Source organism: Meleagris gallopavo, chromosome 22, assembly GCF_905368555.1.
Source record: "Meleagris gallopavo chromosome 22, MGAL_WU_HG_1.1, whole genome shotgun sequence".
Classification (NCBI taxonomy): domain Eukaryota; kingdom Metazoa; phylum Chordata; class Aves; order Galliformes; family Phasianidae; genus Meleagris; species Meleagris gallopavo.
Window position 1 is genome coordinate 8626001 of NC_139425.1, and position 17974 is coordinate 8643974.

At 49.4% G+C, this 17974-nt stretch overlaps 1 protein-coding gene across 3 annotated transcripts; it reads left to right on the forward strand.

Annotated features, from left to right (window-relative positions):
- The first annotated feature begins 625 nt into the window (after positions 1-625).
- SLC17A9 (solute carrier family 17 member 9) lies at positions 626-16155 on the forward strand. 3 transcript variants are annotated; one of them, XM_010722416.4, is made up of 14 exons: positions 626-1016; positions 4741-4828; positions 6930-7127; positions 7886-8025; positions 9118-9217; positions 9756-9886; positions 10607-10703; positions 11380-11476; positions 13101-13188; positions 13486-13520; positions 13606-13721; positions 14082-14137; positions 14454-14483; positions 14565-16155. In XM_010722416.4, the coding sequence occupies exons 1-14, from the start codon at positions 989-991 to the stop codon at positions 14726-14728; spliced, it is 1368 nt and encodes a 455-aa protein (XP_010720718.2). In that variant the 5' UTR covers positions 626-988; the 3' UTR covers positions 14729-16155. The 3 variants fall into 3 exon arrangements, with proteins under 3 accessions (XP_010720718.2, XP_010720719.2, XP_085097618.1); XM_010722417.3 differs by lacking the exon at positions 4741-4828 and having other exon boundaries at positions 635-1016; XM_085241492.1 differs by lacking the exons at positions 626-1016; positions 4741-4828; positions 6930-7127 and adding an exon at positions 7134-7569.
- Positions 16156-17974: the final 1819 nt, after the last annotated feature.

Below are 17974 nucleotides of genomic sequence, written 5' to 3' on the forward strand. Positions count from 1 at the left end.
CGTTCACAGGCTCCTGGTTTTCTGGTTGTAGGCAGGCTGTACTGGCCATGCACGTCTTCTCACTGTGCTTTTTGGTGCAGCCAGGAGCTTCAGCACCTTCCCCAAGGGCTGTGGACCACCTGGCCGGGCTGAGTTTTGCCATGCCCACATCCAAGCTGCTACTGGTGATACAGTCACCTCAGTGATGTCCTAACAGCTGTTCATTCATATTCCTGAGGTGACTCATGGGTCCTCATGAAGTGAGATAACCATTATTTTAATTATCTGTTCCCATACGGAAGACTGATTGTATCCGACATTTAGAGGATGGCAGCAGCCCTGTCCGGCAGGTTAAATCAAGCTGCAACAATATGAATTTCTATTCAATTTCACCTTAAATTGGGTGGGAAAATCCAGGGCGAGAGATATTCCTGCTGGCACATCTATGGAAGGCAGAGGAGCGAGGGGCTGTCCCACCTGTAGGTCAAACAGCATCGCAGTTTTTGGATTTTGAAGGGCGAGGATGTTCTTTCTGTTAAGCCTCCACGATGTTGCCGGTGAGGGCTTTAATTATTTATTGAAGGAGGAGTTAAAAAAAAAGAATAAGAGGAGAAAAAAAAAACCAGCAACACAAAGACCAAGTTTGAGGGAAAAGGATGGAGACGCCAAAGCTCCGTTCCGCGCTGACCGCCGGCCGAGCGCCTTCCCCGGGCACCGCGAGTTCGGGGCTGCCCTGGTCTGGATGCGGAACCGGGATCCCGCCCGCCCCGAGAGCTACGCGGGCGGCCCCGGCATCGTGGAGGGCGGCGGGACTTCCCGGAACGGCCCGGCGGGGAGGCGCTGACACGTGGCCGCGGCTCGGCAGGGGGAGGGAGCCGGCGGCCGGGGCGATGTGAGCCGGCGGGGCCGGAAAACGCTGCCCGCATGGCCGCGGGCGGCGGCAGGAACGCGCCGGTGTGCGGAGGAGAACACGGCTACCGGGCCCCGCAGCACGACGGCATGAGGAGGGATGGAGGCGGGGAGCCGTACTGGTCCAGGTAAGGCTGCGGCGTTCCCCGGGCGAGCTGGGCAGGCTCACACGGGAACCTCTCCGCAGCTCCTGGGGCTGCTCCTGTGAAGTGCCGGATTCCGGACGGACGGTTTCGGAGATGCTCGGGGGTTGGAGGGCAGCCGGCTGTTGGGAGGTAGGCTGTGGAGGAAAACCCCCGATGGGCGAGGTGTGGAATTGCTATGAATCGCGGGGGGAAAAAAATCTCTCCGATCTATTTCTGGCCTGCAGTCATTTATTTAAACATGCCGTCGAAACTATGCGAGGTTTATCAAAGTGTTCCAGCCGGGATGTTTGTACTGCTGATAGCGATTAATTAAGATGAAGTCTGGAAAAGGAGGAGCTCACCAGCTCGGAACTATTCCTGTTCTTTTCCTCTCCCTAAACTGCCATGGTACGATGCCATGGAGAACAAGGTTGGGCACTGGTGGGCTGCTTGCTGACTTGCCAGCACTTCAGAACCCAAAAATTCCATGCTGTCTCTGTGGTGTTCCCTGTGTTACACCACAATTCCAACAACGTGCTTCTACCTCATCCCCACCTGGATGAACTTCTGCATGGGAGTCACAGTTTGGTTGTAAACCGCCTTCCTTCAAGGAGCGCCGGGATGCTGCTCTCAGGAGTAGGGTTTGGGTTTTGGGTTTGCTGCATTCATTGATCACTGTGGATCCCTTCCAACTCAGGGTATCCTACATTTCCACAAAAATATTTAGCTCTCCTCTTAGGCCAGAGTGACCACTTTTAGCAGTTGGGGCGTAAATAAAAGAGATGGTTGATGTTGACTGTTGGTGAAGTATTTATCAAGAAAGAAGCGTTTTTAGAGAATTCTGACCATGTTGCTGTCAGTGATTGAAAGAATTTGATCTATCCTAGACCCACACACACCCATACCTTCTCTTGTTCGGGGGTCTCAAGCAAACAAGTGGGAGAGGAGCGTTCTGCCCGCTTAGATGGGCGGGTTGGTGTCTGGGTGGTAGAGGTGCAGAATGTGGCTGGTGAGGTGGTTAAAAATCAGCGTAGTGGACAGTTTTTGATCAAGGTATGCAATTAAATAATAACTCTTGACATTTCAATGCATGGATTAATTGCCGTGGAGGCAAGGTTTTATCAAGTGGGAGAAGTGACACGAGTTCCGTGTTCGTGCTCCAATAAAAGCCCCGCCAGGCTGCCTCCCAGGATCTGCCTGCACTGTCAGTACAAGGCGAGATAAGCGCTTATCTCGGCGGGTTTGTTGTTCCATCTTTGTTTGTGCCGCTTCTTCTTTTGTCCTCCCTTTTTTTCAGCCAGCTCTTCCTTTCTCTTGCACTGTTCTTTCCCTGTGGTTCACCCTACCTCCCCAGCTGCCCTTGTCAGACTTTTTGGTAGGTAGGTTTCCCATGGCTGTACTATCACACGTTAATATCTGCGTTGTCTTTTTCATCCAAGAACAACGCTTGGGGATTTATTCTTGGAGCTTGAAAAGATTGCTCGTGTTGTAGCACATCTGGACATTTAGATAGAGCTTTTTGTTGAAAATCTTAACGTGCCAAGCAGGGCCTTCTGGTTGGACTGATGGGAAGGCTAAGGCTCCAAGAAGAGAAATCTATAGCCAAAAGTTAGAAATAAAGCCGTGGGCAGATCCAGCCAGTGACACGAAGACAACATTTTGGATAGTGCCTCCAGAAGAGGAATAAAGCACAGAAAAGGCAGTGTGTCCTGGGAAGAAAACGGCTCCTGAAACCACTCTGCCTCTCCTAGCCTCTGGCTACCCTTAAAGACAAGGGATTATTATTACAGCAGTTTCTCTCAACTTCACAGATGAAAGGAGCTGTACCATGGCCACGTGCTGCTCTCCAGTCTCCTGACTGCACTTCTTGCCCCAGAGATCACGTTGTGTTCCTGAGCTTTATACCCTCATCTTTTGTCAGCCCTGTGTTGCAGCTTTTGTTGCTTCTTTCTTTTCTTTGCTGGTTGTTTTATTATCCAAGTTCCTCAGTCTGATTTTAATTGTGCCTTTGCTGAGAACTTTTCACATGGAGTATGTAAGCAAGAAATGCATTTCACTTATGTCTGATCCATGTCCGTCTTATATCAGTGCAAAGCACGTGTGTGTTTTGTTATTACATTTTCCCACCTTCTCCACCTGGACTAAACAACTATTTCCAGCTTATGAGAGCAGCTCAAATCTAATTTTCATCTTTGCTTTTGCCGAAAGCAAGAAATGAAGAGAGGGAATAACCTGAGAGCTGCGCTTGCTGAACACCACTTTGTTGCCATCTGTGGCCCTGCAGAAGGAGTTTGTGCACAGGAGGCGAACAGGAAATCAGCAGCTTTCCCAGTAAAAAAAGCCCTGTGTCCTCTGTGCTCTGGCTAGAAAAAAGCTTTCTCTGAACCAAAACGCTGCTTTTGACAGTGAGAAATCACCGGTGTGGAGCCAGTCTGCAGCATGACAACGTCAGCCCGAGGAGGGAAGAAAAAGCACTCCCTGAATACGCATGTTGGGTTTTTGAGGGAGGGAGGAACTGTTGGTAGGAAAAACAAAGAGAAGTGAGAGGGTTGTTGAATGGAGTTAAAAATAACCACCTGGGTGTTATCTCCTTGCACCACGGCAGGCAGGTGAGATTGTGTTGATTGCTGTCAATCAAAGCAGCCGGTGGCTGGGTTGGGACTGAGATTTGCTATGGAGCTGTCATCCTCTTGCCAGGTGGCCCCATGCTGGTGCCAGCGATGCTGTCCCATGATTTGGTGGCCCTGACGTGTGGCTGGGAGCTGGGTCTGTCCCTGCTGATAGCCCAAATTTCAGCGAGTTCATTTCAACAGTGACCTGCAGTGCCTGCAAACAGAGCAGCGGGCCGAGGGAAGGGAGGGGGCACATCAAGAGAAATAAAAGTTGAATCAATATTTGCTTTGTGGCACCTACTGCAGAAGTTCCTCCAGCAGGATAACAGGCTGCAAATAAAGGTACCCTGTGCTGCTGGTTCTCTTTCCACTGTGGCTTTCCTTGAACACTGGTGTCAGCCACTGTGCCCTTGGATGGGGCACGGTGGGATCTGAACCCCATGGTATCGTTGGGTGCCTCTGAGCAAAGTGGTGACCCATTGCCTGCAGCTATACTGGGGCAGAACCAAGGGACATCACCAGGGCTGCTCCACCACAGCGCTGCTGCCATACAGACAGCTGCCTAGAAAAAGTCATTAGGGCTCAATTACAGTCCTCATGCTAATTATAGTCCGTCTGGGTGGTGGTTGGAGGTTTGTGAAGTAGGAAGTGTTTTCTATCTGCACGGCTGCTCTGTCTACAAATTGGGTCCCAGAAGGGGATGCAGCTGCAGGTGCTGTTCCTTGCACGAAGGAAGCTGCTGAGCAAGGCCACAGGTTTAGGCTTAGATGTGCTTCAGTCTTACTCGGTTTGGTTATTTCCAGCACAGATTATTACTCCCTCATCAGAGAAACAATTTAGGTAAATTTGCTAACGCTGCTAAGGCTCCACTTCTCAGAGGGCAGTTATAATCTCCAAAACCTTACATTTGATTTGTCATTACTGCTTAGTTCTAAAAGCAGTGTTTTATCCTTTCTCCCTTCTGCTAGCCCAGGCTTCTCCTGTAACCTTTGCTGTTGTTGTTTTGCACTGAGCAGAACATTGACTCATCGGCAGCCTCTGTGATAACTATAATTAGGAGAAAATGCGTTTACAAAGCTCTTTCCTCTGATGTAAGCACATCATTGTCCTTGCAGAGAAGCAATTCTTGCCGTGCTTCAGGTGGGTGTGGGCACACTCAGACTGTCGGAGTGGATTTTCCTTGCTGGATATGCTACCTATGGAGTAAGTGGTAATTCGCAGTCCTCGCAACAGTCCATGCTTGTTTTGAATGGAAGCGTCTACTGATAACAATATAGGAAAAGGGTATAAATGCAGTGAAGCAGTGATCAAAACGTGCACTGTTTCAGCAGCCAAATGATAGTGAATATTGACACTTATTGCAGGTGCTTTACTGGTCACCCCAATTGTTCAGGTTCATTGACTCGAATTAACTGGCATCGTGCTGCTGCAGATAAGAGGGGAGATTAGGGCTCCAGGCTGGCTGCAGAATGAGGTTGCACAGCTCTGCAGATGATGAACAAACAGCCTTTGTTTTTGCTGCAAGTTAAAGCGTGATCATTGGATCATAAATTCACAGAATCACTTAGGTTGGAAGAAAGACCATTAACATGCCCAAGTCCAACCCCTACCCACTCCACTGTGCCCACTGACCATGTCCCTTGGGGACACGGGTCTAGAACACCTCCAGTGATGGTGACACCACCACTCCCCTGGGACCTCACAGCTCCTCTGCCCTTCTCTGGACATGCTCCAAGGCCTCCATGTCTTTCTTGTAGTGAGAGGCTCAAAACTGAGCACAGCACTCAAAGTGAGGCCTGAGTAGTGCTGAGTACAGAGTGACAGTGTCCCTCTCACACATGTGTCCTTCTAACAGCATAAGACCAAGAGAGTGTATGTCACCTGATTCAAGTGACCGAGGCAACTCAACCCTTGGTTACTCATTCTTCCAGCAAAGATAAGTGAGGTTTTCTAGTTCCTGCACTATTTAGTAGAGTGTGTGCGCAGTCAGGACCGGTCCAACCTTCAAAGCTCCCAGTTCTTCTTGCCAGGTCTGGCACAGAGCTGCCTGTTTGCCTTGTCAGGAAATAGCAATAAATTCACCTGGAACAGCCCAGAGGCTCTGAGTGCTTTCCTTTCCATTGTTCCCTTGTCTCCCTTCTTGACGGACAGGTTTATCAATGGCCTTGTGCTGTGTGGGATTAACCTACATTGGTCATAAATCCAGTACAGGGGAATAAGTGGTCATTTCAGTACAGAAGGGGTGCAGGTTGTTTCCCATGCAGACAGTGGGGTGGAAAGCACAGAGGTCAGTGCCCCAGTACAGTGAATTCCAATCTGCCCTGGAATGGCAAGAGCCTGTTTGCCCAATGCTTTGTGTTCTGCTCAATGGGCACAAAATTAACCAAATGCTTTGTGTTCTGCTCAAAGGGTCACATCCTATTTATTTCCATGGAAGCTACAACAGCTACCAAGAGCACAGTAACACCATTTGACGAGGCAAATGCTTAGCTACAAAACAGCATTTCCCATGTAATCACCACCACTAGGTATTTTTGCCAAAGATGAACAAGAGTCTGTATGCCACGTTTGGACAAGTCTGCACTACCCACCGCCTCACTGTGCATGGTTTCCATCAACATTCAGCAAGCATCAATGAATGTCATTGGGTGCCATTTTTTCCACATGGAGGAATTAATTCAGTTCCATACACACTTCCATGTGAGGTGTTTTTCTGCTGCCATCTGTCACATGGAATGGAATATTGCTGAGAAGGTTCAATCTCTACTGCCAAACCACCAACATCCAACTCTCATAGGCCAACATAATAAAATAGGAAGCATTACTTTTGGAGCAGCCCTTCTGAATAGTGTGTGTGTTGTCACTGAGTTTATTTTTTCATGGACACTGGGAGACCCAGCCTGCAGACAGGGCAGGAGTAAATATCCCCTTCTGCAGGACTGCTTACCTTGGGGCTGGGTGCTCACGTACCAAAACTGAGCATGGGCTGCAAACCCATCCTTGCTTATACACTGGGTTACTCTGCTCCTCGCTCTGGGCTGTCCAGCCCTACGGTGTCCCATCTCTCACTAAAACACTTCCATCCATGTCACATTTATGGAGGGTAACGTGCCACCTCCCCTGGGGAATGAGTCAAAGTGCCAAACAGCAAATATTTGCTTCCAGCATGGTTTGTCACTTGCTGACCTTTCCTTTGTTACCCTTTAAAGAACACTTCCTGGAGCTTTTGTCTGGGACAGAAAAAGACAGCTCTGCCAGGCGCACCCACTCAGCCATTTCCCCACCTTCTTTTTGCCCCGTTCAGGCCCGAGTGCCGCGTGTGGACGGCGGTGCTGCTGCTGGGGACGTGCCTGCTGTACTGCGCCCGCGTCACCGTGCCCATCTGCGCCGTCGCCCTGAGCGCGCACTTCGGCTGGGACAAGAAGCAGTCAGGAGTTGTGCTCAGCAGCTTCTTCTGGGGCTACTGCTTGACGCAGGTCATCGGAGGACACATCAGTGATCAGTACTGGGAGTTACTTCCATTTCTATCTTCTTCTTTGTTGTTGTTGTTGTTTTTTCCTTTTTCTGTTTCCATTTTTGGTTTCTAATTTTTCCATTTCTGTTTTCCCCTGCTTGGGCTTTCTCAGTGGCACAGAGCTTGGTTTTGGCCTCTCGCATCAAGTTTTGGTAGTGCCACCTTTCACCCTGGGACAGTGACAGAGCAAAGGGTGAAGCCTGTTTGTGGGGAAAGGCTTGATGGGTTTCTCTATCGGCCCTACCCAGGGTCTATAGCCCTGATTCAGAAAGTATACGTGAGTTTTGACTATTTGTTCAGACGCCTGGGTCTTAAAATCAGTGCTGTGGTTATAGTGCAGCATGCACCAAAGGACTTTGCACAGGCATAATTCCCATCAAACAGAGGGAGTGCCCCAACCATCCCACAGAGCTGCCAGAGAGACCTACAGGTATGTTAATGGACACGTAGGGCAGCGTGGTGGTTGTGGATACATAGACCAGTGTGGTTTCTGTTCACCTTTAGACAGTGAAGACCACTTTTATACCACCATAATTTTTCTGACAGAAGTGGCTTTTGCCACTGGTTCAGTAACTGTGGTAAAAAAAAGCAAAGCAGCAGCTTGGAATTCCCTGCATAGGGAAGAATTCGCTCTTAAAAGCTGGCAGAGCTGGGAAGTAGGCTTAAGCTTTGGCAGGGGCCTTTGCCCTTTTGTCTTTGCCCTTTTGCCTTCTGCTCACTTTCTATACATGTTCTTTTCCTTCCAGAATAGGGGGTGAGAAGGTCCTCCTCCTCTCAGCATCAGCATGGGGCTTCCTGACATTCATCACCCCACTGCTCACGCAGATCACGTCTGCACACCTCGTCTTCATGACCTGCTCCAGGTTCCTCATGGGGCTGCTGCAAGGTGAGAGCCACGTCCTGAGTGCAGGCAGTGAGTGCGTGCAAGTTCAAAGAATTATCGAATCGTTGTTGGTTGGAAAAGACCTTTAATGCCCGTGTGGTCCAACCCCTTGCAATGAACAGGGACACCCACAGTTCCATCAGTGCTCAGAGCCCCTCCAGCCTGACTTTGGGTGTTTCCAGTGATGGAACACCACCACCTCTCTGGGCAACCTGTGCCAGTGCTTCACTGTCCTCATCGTAAGAAACTTTTCTCGTATCCAATCTAAATCTTCCCTCTTTGAGCCTGAAACCATTTTCCACTGTCTTATCACAACCAACCCTGCTAAAATGTCCTTTCCCAAAGCCGCTATCAGGTCTCCATGGAGCCTTCTCTTCTCCAGGCTAAGTCCTTTGGTTTGCAGTGCATCAGCTCTTCTCCTGGGTGTTCAAGCAAGCCTCAGAGCTGCCTCTGCATCTTCAGATCCATAGGAAGGAAAAAAAAGACATTCCTAGATAAAGTCACCCACAAATCATTCCCCACAGTAACCTCTCTGCAGGACGTGAGCTGCCACGATAGAAAACTACAGCTGGCTTCTGAAATTGGATTGGAATTTGCTGGGTTTTAAAACTCCTTCAAAGCACTCTGTGAAAATCAGTCCTTCCCAAAGCCTTTGCATAATTTGGGGTGATTTTCCTTTCCTCTTGCCAAACTGCAGCACTGCGGGGATGTAATTGGCACTGATGAGCTGATGAGGTGGTGGAGTCACTGTCCCTGGACGTGTTCCAGAACCATGGAGATGTGGCACTGAGGATCAGTGGGCATGGTGGGGTGGGTTGGGATTGGGCTTGGGGATCTTAGAGGTCTTTTCCAACCTTATTTTTTTTTTTATATATATAATTGATGGTAGCAGCAGTGACGATGACATGGGATTATGGAGAAGGCACAAGCAAACCTTTCATGGCGTTCCTTTAGTTTATGTTATGCCCCTATTACAAATTCACCCAAAGTCCTGTTTCTTTATCTCAGTGCTTAGCTCCTGCTGGATCTTGTAAATTTGCTTTCAGCTTGCTGGTGAGGCCCCCTACCCTGACAGCTCCTTTCCCTTGCTCACAGGGGTCTACTTCCCATCCCTGGCCAGCCTGCTGTCTCAGAGGGTCCGGGAGAGTGAGCGAGCCTTCACATACAGCACAGTGGGGACCGGCTCACAGTTTGGGTAAGTTCAAAGGCAGATGGCTTTGAGCAGCGAGTGACAGTCTCAGGACATCCTGATGATGAAAGGACATAAAATAGTTGGAGGCAAAACTTCCAGCCTGAAGTGCAGGCAGGTGCCTGGGTCCTTGAGGATGCTGCCTGCAGCTGGGGAAGCCTCAGGCAGTTGCTGTCTGTGCTCTCACGCACATGTTGCTGAAGACTGTGTGTTCTCTGAAGTGTGCTGTTTGCTCTTGAGCATGTCAAAGATTTCTGTGTTGTTGTTTTTTTTCACTTTCCTTCCAAGACAGACTTTGAAGAGAGTTTGCAACATTTAATTACTCTGGGAAACAGCCTGATCTGGTAGGAAAAGCAGGGGTCAGCCCAAGACTGCTCACTGTCCTCTGACAGATGACAATAATAGAACTTTCCCATCTCTGCTAATTTCCTTTCTAAATGGAAGGGCTGCTTAAAAACCATACAGCAATTTTGCTGTGTTTAATCACTTGCTTATGGGGGTTAGAAATGCAGACACATGAGCCATCCTGTGGTTTGCCTTACAGGACACTGGTGATAGGAGCTGCAGGATCTCTGCTGCTGGACTGGTACGGCTGGGAGAGCGTTTTCTACTTCTCTGGTTTGCTTACTTTGCTCTGGGTTTACTGCACCTGCAAGTACCTGCTGACAGAGAAAGGTAAAATCAGCCCTCCTGCCTCAGGTGGCAGCTTTCAGCAAACCTGCATTGCCAAGGGCGTGTTACATGGTGTGTTTTCCTTGGGTCTCTTTGTGTTGTATGCAGTGTCTGCCTGAAGATGCTGAGCCCAGAAACAAGATTTTGAGTTTTTGTTTTGCTGAGTTTCTGTTCCCAGTCCCATGCTGGATTATATTGCTGTCAGGAGTCCGCTCTGACTCCTCCATTCCTTTAAGCACCGGTGAAAACACCACGCAGAGCCTGATCTGCTAAGTGGATTAAGCTAAAGCAGGGCAAGATACTTATTCCCAGCTAAGAGCATCTACACACAGAGCTTTTACAAACCAGTTAATCCTGAATATCTCTTCCAAATAACTCTGGGTGTAAATCCACACATGGGCAAACAATGACACCTGGATACAGTGTTATTAGTGCACATGGGATGCAGGAGCCCCGCTCACCTTGTGCCTGGTGCTGTATGGAATCCAGAGCTGCCCAAAGAGCTGTTGTCCAGAAATTCAACAAATGGTGAGGGTGGCTGGATGGAGTGGTGGGTGGGTGCTGAGGAAGATCTTGGTGAACTTAACATGACCATCCAGTGCCAGTATTGCAAACAGAGTTAGAGGAAATCGAAGTGCTTGTACAGTGATCTCTCAAATCTGGTCCAGCTTGCACAGCATATTGCTGATCAGAGCTTTCTTTTGACTGCTTTTGTCCCTCCAGATCTCGTCATCCCCATAGACTATTTAATGAGAAGCATCTCAATCTCGAAGCAGAACAAAGTGCCCTGGAAGCAGCTGTTTAAGAAGGCACCGATATGGTAGGCAACTGATGGAGCTCTGAGTGCTGTGCCAGGGCAGCGGGGCTGAAGAGCATCCTCCTGCCAGGACTTCTCACCTCGCTGTGCTTGTTTGTTCAGTGCATTTGTACTTTGCCCTTTTACATTTGGAAAACATCACCAGGTTTGCAGGCTGCTCCCTGGGTGTGTCCTGTGCTTCTCCAGAGCACCATTCCCCAACAAGCTTGTTAGAAACACTGCTTGCAGTGAGCTCCTAAGCAGTGCAGTGCAGGGGCCCTGCATTCTTGCTGTTGGAAAAGCATCTCTTTACAACCCTTTTTATAGGGGGGAGGATTATGCATTGGGCACTGAGGCTCATTGGAGCACAGCAGTGGGTTCCCAGGGGCTGCTAAAGGCTGCCCTGAACAACCATGAGCCATCTGCTGATGGCGGGGCCTTAGGAAGTCCTCGGTGGCACCTCCTGCAGCAGGGTGGGTGAACCTGGCCTGAGCCTGTGCTCTGATGTCAGGCACAGAGAGAGGGAGTGCATGGTTAGAGCAGAGAGCTGCAGTTATCTGTGAAAAGATCTCTGGAAGCAACTGCAGCACTCAGAGGGATTTAATTATAGACCAGGAACTGCAGTGCTGCACTGCTGGGCTGGTCCTCACCCAGCATCTCCATCGCTGCTCACTGCCTCCTCCCTGCTGCGTCTTCCCAGGGCTGTCATCGTCGCACAGCTGTGCACAGCCAGCACGTTTTTCACCCTCCTCTCCTGGCTGCCGACTTTCTTTAAGGAAACGTTCCCCGAGTCCAAGGTAAGCACTGGTGGGGGGAGGAGGGCTGGGCTTCCTGCACTGCTTTCAGAGAGTGGGGTGGTTTTCTGCGCAGGGCTTGCGACACCATGCTGTTGCAATGACTCCATGACGGGGTTTTCATGGGGATTTTAGCTAAATTGACATTGCACAGCTCAGAGCTATATGCAGAAGTGGTTGTTACCATTGATAATGTGCACTTACTGGGAATGCTTCCCTCTCCCCAGTGCAAGCATTCCCATCTTTCAGAGTCCTGCTCCTCTAGGCTGAGTGCTGCTGTCTATATTGTGCTCAGAAACTGACATGGCCTTTTCCACAATAGCTCTGTTAGGGTTGGGTTTTGTTCTTTTTTTTTTTTTTTTTTTTTTTTGGTAATTTTTAGAGCTTAAACATGCCTTTTATTATTACATCTATGAAGTCCTTTATGGCATCCTTGGTATTTATATTACGATCATGTATTAAACCAGCAAACATATTGTTGTGACGAGATCTGTGCACCTCTTATAATGTGCTCGCAGTGGTAATTTACCATCTGCTATGCCTTATATCATGGTTCCCTTATGTAAGATGCTCCATACAGTGCTCCTGCATCCAATAATTGCTTCATATATTTTAATAAACCAGGGCTTGACGGTGCTTGAGTTTAAAGGATAATCCTTAGTGTGTTAAAACTGTGTCACCTGCTGGTCAGATGCCCCTGCTGCAGGTGAGATGCCTTCACCCACCCCCAGCCCACCTGGATGGATGGAGATGCAGGAGCGTTTTGGCAGTGGGTTGAGACAAGGGTGGCTTTGGTATGTTGGAACCAAGTGTGCTGAGTAACCCCAGCTGGTGCTACAAGATACACAGACCTGCAAGCCCTATGGTGGTACATTTTTGAGAGTGACCGAGAACTAAAATTTCACTGGTGCTGAGAGATGTAGATGGGTACAGTTTCCAAAAGCAGCCAGAACAGGATTACTCAAACCAGGAGCACTCAGCCCTCTGTGCATCCCTCTGCTGCTGCGGGGTGTGTCCATGGGGTTCTGAGCAAAGGGGCATGGAGGGGATGAGCTGAGATGAACGCAGCCCTACACACAGCGAGTTCAGCTCCCCATGGGATCTGGGCACTAAATGCCTCTGAGCAGCAGTAATCCAGATGACCAGCAATCATCTGTGATTACAAATGTAGCAAGCTTGCTGAATTGAAAATAGACCAAGACATGTTGTTGCTATAATGTTATCTAATCCTGGCATTACAAAATCCAGCTACATTCCCTCAGCTTCCTGCTAATGCTGCTAACGATGCTGAAGCCCCTGCTGAAAATGCTGCCAGCTTCTTTGTTGCTGACCTGCAGGGCAGAGCTGCACCCGCAGCTCCCAGAGCTCCCCGGCTCTCTGCACACAGCTGTGCTGAGCACCAAGTTTGTCGTGCTCAGTCCTCGCTGCTGGGATTTGCAGAGGGACAGAGATAGCAACGCTGCCTGGCCTGGCAGGCAGCCACAGCCTGGGGGCTGTGCTCTGGGAAGGCAGTAGAGGCCTGTAAGAAGTTCTGCTCCCTTTGTGTGTTTCCTTTCTGCAGACTTTTGCAAAACATTTGCAGACAAGCTCTGACAGCAGCCCTCTCTTGACTTTTGCTGTCTTTCAGGGCTGGGTGTTCAATGTAGTTCCTTGGCTGGTTGCAATTCCAACAAGCTTGTTCAGTGGATTTCTGTCCGATCATTTAATTAATCAGGGTAAGAGGCCTTCTGGCTTTTCCTCAGCTCTTATTTTATGCGTTGTGGGAACAGAACTGGGAGGAGGAATGAGAGAAGCTTGTTGGGAAGGAGGAGAAGTCCCAGCAAACAAACAACATGCAATCCTGATAACATCAGTGGGAGTGCTGCCCCATCCGTGTTGTTGGAGCTCTCTTTGGTCTTACAAGATCCATCCAGAAATGAGCTCTGGCCATCTGAAATCACTTTGTGCTCTCCTGGCTGGGAACAAGGAGACCTGTTGAGCTGCCTTAACTGAGGCTCTTCCTTCTCTTCCAGGGTACAAAACCATCACCGTTCGTAAGTTCATGCAGGTAAGAGTGCTGAAGCCGTGGGAGTAGCTTCAGCTACCTGCTCATGGAAAACTCACTGAGGTATTTAATTTTTCTCTTTTTCCAGGTCATTGGCTCTGGAGTCTCAAGCATGTTTGCCCTGTGCCTGGGCCAGACATCTAGTTTTTGCAACGCTATAGTGTTCGCCTCAGCCTCTGTTGGGCTTCAGACCTTTAACCACAGGTACCCACAGCCCCTCAGCTCCCACCCCACACTGGTGGGGCTCTGTGAGCAGCCTGCTTCCATCCCACCATTGGTGCTAACCCTGAGCATCGCCCTCTGATCTGTGTGCTGCAGGGCACACAGGACTGAGCAGCTTGTGGGGGCACAAAGCAGGAGGTGGATTGCATTTCATCCCCTCTGAGCACTTGGAGCTGAATCCTTCTATATTGCTCTGCTTGCAGCCTATTCCCTCCTTGTCCTCTCTCACCAGTATTATCTGGGATCCTTTCCTTTGGTTGGACCAGCTAAATGCAGTGCAAATGATGACAAAGCAAATCCTGCTCTGTTAAAGCTGCCATTTCCCTCTCTGTTTCTCACTAGTGGCATTTCAGTGAACGTGCAAGACCTGGCCCCATCGTGTGCTGGCTTGCTGTTCGGTAAGGAATCCTCTGGGCTGTGTGGGGACAGACAGGGCTTGGGGCGTTGATCTGTGTGCCTGCAGCCTCAGCTCCCTTCCGTGCACGGAAGCCTTCATGGAGCTGCACAGACGTGCTGCTTTGTTTGTCCGATGGCTGACAGCAGGAGGAGTAGAGCGTTGGTTGGCCCCACCATTTGCATGGCATTTTGTTGTGCACACAGAACGAATGGGTCGGGTTGGCAAGCCAGGTGGAGATGTGCATGTCTTCATGTTGTTAATACCCAATTCCTGTGAGATGAAACAAAAGGGGCATTTCCCCTCTCTTCTCTTTGCAGGTGTTGGAAATACAGGCGGAGCTCTGCTAGGTAAGGCACTCCCTGCAGCTCATCCCGTGGGCAAGCAGGATGCAGCCCCTCTGCATTTCCATCTCTTCCCTGTGTGCACAGGTGTGGTTTGCGTGTACCTGGCTGGATATCTGATGGAAACAACGGGCTCCTGGATTTCTGTTTTCAACCTGGTGGCTGCTGTCAACAGTGTTGGTCTCTGTGCGTTCCTGGTGTTTGGAGAGGCCCAGAGGGTGGACACAGACTCTGCCTACATTGACATGTAGCAATGAGTCTGAGGAGCAGTGGAAGGAGCGGGGTGTGTCATGTCTGTGTGCCACTGATGCACAAGTGCCAAAGAACATTATTGTTTTGTGGGTGTTTTAATGGGACGAAAATGACTGGGACCATGTATGCAGTGGGTCTGAATGACACCCACAGCAGAAGACAAAGGTAGAATTCCTGTTTTGCTCAGGGCATGGCTGGTGGTTGGTGAGGCCATCCAGTTCAAAGTCTACAGTGAGAACGTGGCCTTGGTTTGCCCCGGTCCCTTTCAGGGGCCATGTATGCTGGTGGCTGTCCTGCTGGACGGGGCTGCAGTTTGCACTCTCAGCTTACAGAGTGCAGAACATGGGAACGGCTGTGCTTGGCTGCCCTGTGACTGTGTGGGGTATTTCCAACACATTGCTTTTTGTCTGGACTAAAAGCAAAATCCAAAAGAATGCACCTCTGACCTTAACCGCCCCTCGCGTGCCTTTGTTTTGCAATCTGCTCTGCAGGTCCAACCCAGGTGCACATGTGAAAAGGTTGTGAGATGGATTCAAGGCTTCCTTCAGGGCAAGTGAGGATCTCTAGCTGGGAGCCCAGGGCAGGACATCCCATCCACACTGCCTTCACCACGCTCCAGCTGAGACCTCAAAGCTCAAGCCCCTCACCAGGGGGGACATGGAGCTGTGCTGCCCTCGTAGTGCAGGGACAACTGAGGAATCCTCCGAAGCCATTTCACTGTATGCTGTGAATGTATGTGAAGGATTGGTCATGTGCAATGCTGTGGATCTGTGCTCCCTGCTCTGTCAGAGGTGTCCCTTCACGTGCTCTTGAAGCACTGGGGGCATTGCCAAAGAGCACGCAGTGGGCATGGTGTCTGCATGAGGTGCAAAGCCAATTCCTGCACTGGGGACCCATAGTGCTGGATATGGATCCACACTGTTCCCTATGCCAGGGGAAATACTTGGCTGTTCACCTCTCTGAGTCTGAATGTCTGAAGTTATTTATAAATATTTTTAAATTTAAGTACCAAATTCTATATTTTATGTACTTGAGGCCTGATTCTGCATGCCTGTTTTCTGTGGTACTCCCAGCAAAGCCTATGGGATATCTAAAGGGGAAGGATTTACCAGCCTACAGCTTCTGCTTTTGTAGGATCTGTTTTCCGTGTGACATTTCACATTAAAGGAAGTCATTGCTCTTTCTCCCACCCTTCTCTCACAGCTCACCCAGCACTTCAGTGGGTTGACTGCATTATCTGCCTCTGTAAACTGGCCAGAAAGTTACAGATCTAAGTCCAGGTTCCATCTTCAGATATCCTCAGCAAAGCATTGAACCCCTTTTCCATAGTTGTACAATTATTAGTTTAATCAGCCTTGCCAAAGCTTGCTATCAGAGATTGTGTTATGGCAGGGCCTACAAAAATAAAGGCAGCAAATTGTTTGCACGCTGTGTGGTTTCCCTTGGAATGCAGAGATGCTCAATGAGACAGAGCTCGAGTGCACTCAGTGTCACCAAACCCTTGGGGCTGGGGAGGGGATGGGAGGCTTTGCTGGGAGAAGAGCAGGACTGGTGAATCACAGCATCCTCACATGTGTGTGCTTATGTTGGAAAAGTGACCAACAAGCTGTTTTCTGGACACTCTAGCATCAGAGGACATGGTTTGGGGTCACTTGTTGGAGTGATAACACAAATGAACCGAGTCTGCTGTTGGGTGGCACATACCCTGCACACAGACTGTCTTCTGCCTGGAGGCTGTGTAAAAAAAAAAACAGCACAAATTGCCAACTTTTGTGCGTCCTCACTGATAGGTTCGTGCAGATGCCAACAGAGGGAGCTGTTAGATTTGGGATGTAGGAACTGCTGCCAGCCCAGAGCTGCTCCTGGCCTTGGCACTGCTGGCACAGCTGGTTGTGCTGGGCAGAGAGCAGAGCTGCTCACCCCTCCGAGCAGCATTGAAGAGCAGAGCCACGTAATCAAGGAGATGTCTTTGAGGACTACGGGATCTACTAATTTTCTTCTGTGCATGCTTAGAAAAGAGATCACAGAACTCAGTGCTATCGAAATGATGCTGAAGTCAACTGAATAGCATGTGTGTTGTCTTCAGCCCTTCGTATCCTGCTCCTCTGCATATAAAAATGCAAACCACCTCCAGTAGGCACACTTGAGCTCTTTTGGCCTGAGGAGCTCTCAGCAGCCACAGATTACCCCAAAACCTGCCTTGTTCCTCATCATAGTGTGAAAGGGACTGGAAATCTGCAGCTGTGCTGATTGATTGCAGGTACGTTGTACTGCTGTTGTGGGTTAGAATTGCTGGGTCAGTTTGTATTTAAGTTGTTTAGGGCACATTCAATAGTTGGCATTGGCCTGAGAGCACTGAAAGAGCACTGTTGTACTGCAGTTTGCCTAACACTAAATCAATGCAATCATTCAAGCAGATGGAAAGCAGAACACAGGAGTAAAGCAGCACTTTTTGGAGGGGGGGAGAGATAGCAAAGAGCACTTCTCACTGGTACTTCCTCATGGAAAACACAAGCAGATGCTCTCGAAGCAAAGCCCTGCTCTGACACCCACCTGGCAGCTCCCCAGGGTCGGGATGTGCCCCAAAGGCATCACTGTTCTGCAAAGGGCACCGCGCTCTGCGCTGTCACAAGCAAAATACCACCATTTATCGCAGCCGTGACCTACTGCGTGCCACCTAATGAGGAATTTTCCATCTCAAACTTTAATGTGATAATTAAGATGTCCATTAAGGTCTTTACAGTTTGACTGCTTGTAATTAAGAAGCAGGGTCGGGGGGTATGGGGGGGAAGCAAGGAGTCACAGCTGAGAGCATCAAGCAGCTTTATGTATTCTCCCCTTTCCATTGCTCTGTTTCGTTTCTTCCCTTAAAAGCATTTTCCTGCAGATGTGGGGTGTCTCTGGCCAGAGTGATCCCTGGGGATGAGATCTCTGGAGCACAGAGAGCCCTGGGATAACCAAAAATCCCATCATGATCATCAGTAATGGGCCTTTGTGCTTCAGTTCTTTTTCATACTAATGGAGTTCCGTGCTTGTGGTGTGGGATTAAGGGTGGGGAAGGCTTTAATCCAATAATAAAATGAGAAGAACCCCCCGCCCCCCCCCAATAAATCCACATCTTCCAAAGTGCCTTTGCTCCTGAGAGGCCAAAGCTCCATTCTCCAGTAATAGGATTTGGCTTCCTACTGCAGTTCTGAAACACTTGCAAAATTTTGGTTCCAAATTACCAGATTTTAGTAAGGATT

What these genes read in the sequence shown, in the direction of transcription:
- SLC17A9 (XM_010722416.4), top strand. Translation starts at nt 989, where the DNA reads ATGGAGGCGGGGAGCCGTACTGGTCCAG. An exon ending in GGGACCGGCTCACAGTTTGG is followed by an intron (nt 9,218 to 9,755) that starts GTAAGTTCAAAG and finishes TTTGCCTTACAG; the next exon opens with GACACTGGTGATAGGAGCTG. An exon ending in CCGTTCGTAAGTTCATGCAG is followed by an intron (nt 13,521 to 13,605) that starts GTAAGAGTGCTG and finishes CTCTTTTTCCAG; the next exon opens with GTCATTGGCTCTGGAGTCTC.